This window comes from Gekko japonicus, unplaced genomic scaffold (assembly GCF_001447785.1).
Source record: "Gekko japonicus isolate JY-2015 unplaced genomic scaffold, Gekko_japonicus_V1.1 scaffold2623, whole genome shotgun sequence".
Taxonomy (NCBI): domain Eukaryota; kingdom Metazoa; phylum Chordata; class Lepidosauria; order Squamata; family Gekkonidae; genus Gekko; species Gekko japonicus.
In genome coordinates this window covers 181,907-187,906 of record NW_015162556.1, presented here as the reverse complement: position 1 = coordinate 187,906, position 6,000 = coordinate 181,907, and the positions used below count along the sequence as shown (strand labels likewise).

At 46.6% G+C, this 6,000-nt stretch overlaps 1 protein-coding gene across 1 annotated transcript in view; it reads left to right on the top strand.

The window, feature by feature from the left end:
• LOC107106243 (kinesin-like protein KIF13A) overlaps positions 1-6,000 on the top strand; it is a gene marked incomplete at its 5' end in the record, with an annotated part of 95,537 nt that overhangs the window by 41,703 nt on the left and 47,834 nt on the right. The window contains 2 exons of the mRNA XM_015406357.1: positions 4,150-4,284; positions 5,264-5,394. Of these exons, the coding sequence (XP_015261843.1) occupies positions 4,150-4,284; positions 5,264-5,394 (266 nt within the window). The remainder of the gene's footprint in view (positions 1-4,149; positions 4,285-5,263; positions 5,395-6,000) is intronic.

Genomic DNA, 6,000 nt, shown 5'->3' with positions numbered 1-6,000 from the left:
ACCGTTTCGATGTTGGAGTAAGGATGCTCCATTTGGTGGACAAGGGAGTCCAAGACATGGATGGTCGGTATTGGTGGAGGGGGTTGGGCCTCCGGTATCGATACTGTCGGAGCGGGAGGCACTTTAGAGGCATCACCCAGTGCGGCCACCGCTAATTTCCCCTTCTTTGCAGACTTTTGCTCCTTACTTGGCCTGGACTTATTTTTCACCGGCGTGGAAGCAGAGGATTGCGCCTTCGATGCCGGAGGCTTCGGCGTTGGTTGGCCGATGTCGGAGGCAGGCCTCGATGCCGGAGCCAGTGAAGTCGATGGTTTCTCGGCATCCATCACTGAGGAAGAATGTAGGGCTGACTCAAGCAGGGCCACTTTAAGGCGCGCAGCTCAGTTTTTTCGGGTCTGGTTTGAAAACCGAGCACAGTGGCGACAAGATTCGGCTCGATGAGACTCTCCGAGACAAAGTATGCAAAGGGTATGATGATCAGGAGGAGCAAGTTTACTACCACAACCCTTGCACCTATTAAAAAAGCCCCACTTCTTCTCCATAAAAACCAAAATGAAGAAGAAAGAAGGGGTGAGGGGGGGGGGTAGCCCGAAGGCCCGACTGAGGTAAAGCGGCAACCTCCCCCTCAGCAGAAAAAAAAGTTTTGTTTTTTAAAAGTTTTTGAAAGAACAACGAAGAAAAGGAATGAACTGAGGAAAAAATCCAAAGAGCCATGAGGCAAAAAGCCAAAACAAGTGAACCGATCAGACCGACGAAGAAAGCGGTCTTTTCGACGTGGTGGTAAGAAAGGAACTGGCAGGATGTTCACGCCCACCCCTCTGGGCGTGCGCGGTGGGTTTCCTGCACATGCCCGAGGGACTGGGCACGAAAATCCGTTAAAGAGCTTGCTACAATGCCGATCGATCCAGCGCGTGCGCACTAGATCCCATGGGTGTCGAAGATCTTGTGCTACAGGGCGACATGATGATGATATTAAAGAAAAGCTGATGAGTTTCAAAGTTAGGAAGGGGACAGGCTTAATTTCTGCATTTTTCAACATTTTGTCTGTGAAATTTGCAAGGGAGTTTTTAATTCAAGGCCAATCACGCCTGACTTGAATGCGTAATATAACGACTTTGAGAACCATTAATCAGTTTCATCTTCATTAGCACTAGTAGTAACTAGCAGTCAGTTATTATAAAAGGAAAGATGAGAAAACGAGTTTAGTGTTACAACCATACAGTTTAAAACTAATTAAATATATGGGTCAACTAAAATGTACAAATATGTTGTAAACTGTAAAATTATATTTTTTTCTCATAGCTTCAAATGAAGCTGGCAGTGCACTGCTGACTTTAAATGCTAGTCCTGGAGACCCCAACATTTTTGAGCCTAGGGGCACCTGTGGAATTCTGACACAAGGTGGTGGGCACAATCATAAATGGCTACCACAAGAGGTGAAGACAACCACAAAATGTCAGGGAGCAAGGTTATATATACTCTAATGGTTCTTCTTCAACCTGTCTAGAAAGAAGCTCTGTTTAACAGCATGCCTTTTAACCTGCACAGCTAATCAGAAGCCCAGCTGGGTAAAAGCCCTACCTAGATCCGACCACTTCCTAAAAGGACTTGGGTGCTAGAAAAGGTGTTGGCAGGCACCGTGAAGCTCAGGGGCACTACATTGTGGACCCCTGCGGTTTATTGGATTTATACCCTGTCTTTCACTCAGAGTCTCAGAACGGCTTACAAACGCCTTTCCCTTCCTCTCCCCACAACAGACCCCCTGTGAGGTAGGCGGGGCTGAGAGAGCTCTGAGAGAACTGCTCTTGAGTTAACAGCTCTGAGAGAACTGCTCTTGAGTTAACAGCTCTGAGAGAACTGCTCTTGAGTTAACAGCTCTGAGAGAACTGCTCTTGAGTTAACAGCTCTGAGAGAACTGCTCTTGAGTTAACAGCTCTGAGAGAACTATGGCTTGCCCAAGGTCATCCAGAAGCTGCAAGTGGAGGAGAAGGAACCGTAATCAAACCCGGTTCTCCCAGATTAGAGTCCACTAACTTAACCACAACACCAAACTGGCTCTAGAGATATAGAGATGGACAATTATATCATACATATATTGTATTGTTAAATACTCCCCACTCTGTGATAAGTTCCAGAAGTAGTTTAGTCAGTTAACCACTACACCAAACTGCCTGGATTCTAGCACCATTGTAGGCATGGGGACAGGGCCGGCTCGCTCATTAGGCGAACTAGGCGCTCGCCTAGAGTGCGCCGGCCCTTAGGGGCGCCAAACTGGCACCCCCCCACCAAAAGCCCCCCCCCTGCAGAAAGCCCTGCAACTTTCTTGACCGGGTGGGTGACTGCTGCGCGCCGCTGGGTCTTTCAGTGCGCTCAGAAGCACAGCCATCCTCCTCTTGGAGGAGCAGGAGCCGAGGAGCTCTCGGAGGAGGGGAATTGGGGGAAAGAGCGTTAGTTTCATTTGCCTGCTTCCCAAAGCCACGACATTTCCCTTCCTGCAAACTGATTTTCTGTTGGCGCAGAATGGACAGCCTGGTCATCAACAGTTGCTAGGAAAAGGTGGAAGGCAGAGCTTGGTGGGGAGACGCCGCCTTTGGCCAGCATCCCTTTCCCAAACCACAGCAAGTTTCTCATCTTCCCCCCACCTCTTACTACTTGGGGAGGGTGGCAGAAACCCTCCAATTTCCCCTAGGAAGCGAAGGTAAAACAAGTTCCGTCCCGCCCCGCGTTAAAATAAAGACCAGGTAGACAGGAAAGCAACACAGGGACAGGGACACACAGGAGTTTTTTTTTTTTACCAGCCCAAGTTTGCAGAAAAATCCATGGAAGAAAATTACCAGTTTGCTATTTTTAGGAAATGGATCGGCAGGCAGGGGGCCTAAACACTAGCCTAAGCCCCACCTCCAGTTCCCAGCAGCCCTCAGTCAGGCTTGAAGGAGCTGGAGGTAGCAGGTGCTGCTTCTGCCGCCATCAGCCAGAAGGGTAAGTTGGTCGGGGTGTAACGAGGCTTGTTTCAGGTGGATTGGGGTGGGAGGAAGCCCAGGGCTGCACCCACCCACCCACCCAGCCAGGAGAAAGCGAGCCCCAGGAACTCTTGTGCTGCAGGGAGTACATTGCTCCAGGATACAGCAAATCCTGGGCTCACTTTCTCCAGTGGGTGTGTGTGTGGCTGCACTCTCTGTCCCTCTCTCTCTTTCTGTTGAGGTGTGTGAGAGCTGGAAACGAGAGGCTGGGGAGCTGCTCCACCCCACTCCAGGCTGCTTCCCTTGCAGCCTGACTTTCTTTCTTTCCTTCCCTTCTTTCTGTCTTCTATTTCTCCCCCCCCACCTATTAGGTTTTTCCAAGCTTCTCCCCCTCCCCCCCTCTCCCCATCTATTTGCTTTCTTTCCACCTTTCCCCTCCTTCCCTCGCTAAAATAGCCCTAGTTAGGGTTGCCAGGTTCCCCCTGGCCACCTCTGGGGGATGAGGGGAGGGATGGTTAGGAAAGTTAGGAAACTCCTGAAAGTTAGGAAACAGTCCAGGTTAGGAAACTCCTGGAGATTTGGGAATGGAGTCTGGGGAGGACAGGGACCTCAGTGGGACACAATGCTATAGAGTCCACCCTATAGAACATCAGTTTTTTCCCCAGGGAAACTGATCTCTGTAAACTGGAAATGAGCTGTAATTCCAGGGATCCCCAGGTCCTACCTGGAGGCTGGCATCCCTAGCTCCAGTGCTGAAATTGGAAGCTCTGGTTCTGCTGTGAGTCCTGGCATTGTCGTGTCTTTGCCCAATGAGAGTGTTTGGGTTTCTCTGTGAATCTGAGGACAGGAACTGACACTAAAGTGAGATTGGAGTCAGTGTGCTGTTGGGGTTTGATGTTTGTGAGGGAGGGGAGAAAGTAAGCCTGGCATATCACATCATAACCAAAGCCATTGCTCATGTTTATCATCATCATTATTTCCTAAAATGCATTTATGTTTGAAGATTGGAGGGCGCAGGGGGGGGGGCGCCAGAAGGTACCCTCGCCTAGTGTGCAAAAAACCCTGCATGGGGATGACTTGCACTGGTGCAGATTAATGTATATTTTGCTATTATTTGCATCATGTTCATGTTTGATACTGCCCAGCTAATTGTGTCTGACAAGTTTAAAATATGCGGTGTTCTTTGCAGGAGAGACAAAGGCAGCTAGAAAGCATGGGTATTTCCCTTGAATCTTCTGGCATCAAAGTTGGGGAAGATAAATGCTATCTGGTGAATCTAAATGCAGACCCTGCACTCAATGAATTGCTGGTTTATTATTTAAAGGTAAGAAGAGATTCACAAAGCTAATTGCAACTGCTTTGGAGCTTCTTTCTTTAATTTGCTAGCTAAATCAGAATCTTATGCTTAAGCGTAGACATTAAAATCTTTGAAGATTTATTTTTTGCTAAGCAAGTTTTGGTAGGCTCACACAGGTTCAGGTTTCAGTTTATTGCCTTTAGCCATAGGCCGTTACAATGACAGAACAATATAACAATAACATCTGTATAAACGTCTAAAACCAGAAGAATTAAAAATTAAGTTAGGACACAATAAAACATTATAATAATTCCATCTCTCCCATCCAGACTTCTATTGGTAATCAAGCTATGGTACTGCTACTATTTTCTTCCGAATTTTCTCTGCTCACTTTGGCAGCACATATACTAAAAAAAGTTTTGGTATAAAAACATACGTTTGTAATATTTAGTTTTTGGAACTGAGAAATTGTGATTCTCCCCCCCCCCTAGTTATGATTAACCCATACCCTTTAATTCTTGCTTATAATGGATGCATAGAAAGGATGTTTTCTTAAACAGTTCTGATAAACCAAAGAGATTGTTCCAGTGCTTTCTGTTTGAAATCCTGACAAACAGTGAAAACATTACTTGTTTGCAAAGGTTATTTGGCTGTAAGCATTGGGTTGGAGATATTTTTGCTTGCAAAAGCAGGACCCCAGGGATTTCATCTTCAGCTGTGGCCTCCTCTGTCACTTCTCACATTGTTCCTGAAAGTCTCTCAACTCTCAGGAGCAGGTTTTTGGAGGTCTGCAGCAAGAACCTGGGAAAGATTCATTTTGTGATAGGAGCACATATTTCGTTCATAGTCTTGGTACTCCTGTCATACTTTTCATATTCTGGGATATCACTTAGAATGCTACCTAAGAGGACAGACTGTATCTGCCAGGATCGTAAGGCTTTTTGGTGGGCTTTGCATAATTATAAATGCAGCAAGTCTTATTTTCATTGCATCTATCTTTAACGAGGATCACACCAGGGTTGGCGCAGATACATCTCAGGATATACAGCTGTTCGGAATAGGTATCCAAGCAGAACATTGTGTGATAGATATTACAACAGATGGGGAAGTTTCGCTCTCACCAAAAGAAAATGCAAGGTAAGCACAGTGGGCTCAATACCCCGTAAAATCTTGACACATAAAATCATTTGACAATTCAATTCAGATTTCCAAGTAATATAAGAATTAGTTGCCTTTTGTATTACAGACTTCTAAGTAATCAAGGAGAGAGTCTTCAGGCTCCTAGCTTAGGCATGTGCTTAAACGGAGGGGGGTGGAAGCAATGTTGAAGTGTCCACCAAGAATTCTCATGGGAAGCAATCTTCCACCTCCGGTTTGTCACACAGCACCAGCAGGCTTACCATATTATGGATGTTATTCAGCCTCTCATTCTGTCTTTGGGTTCCTCCTGACTCGGGTTGTTCATGAAATGTATAACCAAGGTCTCTTGGTGTGAGTGGGGGTGGCCCCTTTCCTTATAGACATGATAGTTGAAATAGTTCAATTTGTTTGTCCTGTGGCATGGCAATAGGAATTTATTTAAGCATGTGGCTACTAAACAGTGGAGCTGCAGTGGCTCAAGTGGTTAAGACGCTAAACTGCAGGCTGTGGAAGGTTGGTAGTTCAGCAGTTCGAGACCCGAGTTGCTGCATGACGGAGTGAGCTCCTGTCTCTAGTTCCAGCTCCTGCCAGCCTCGCAGTTCG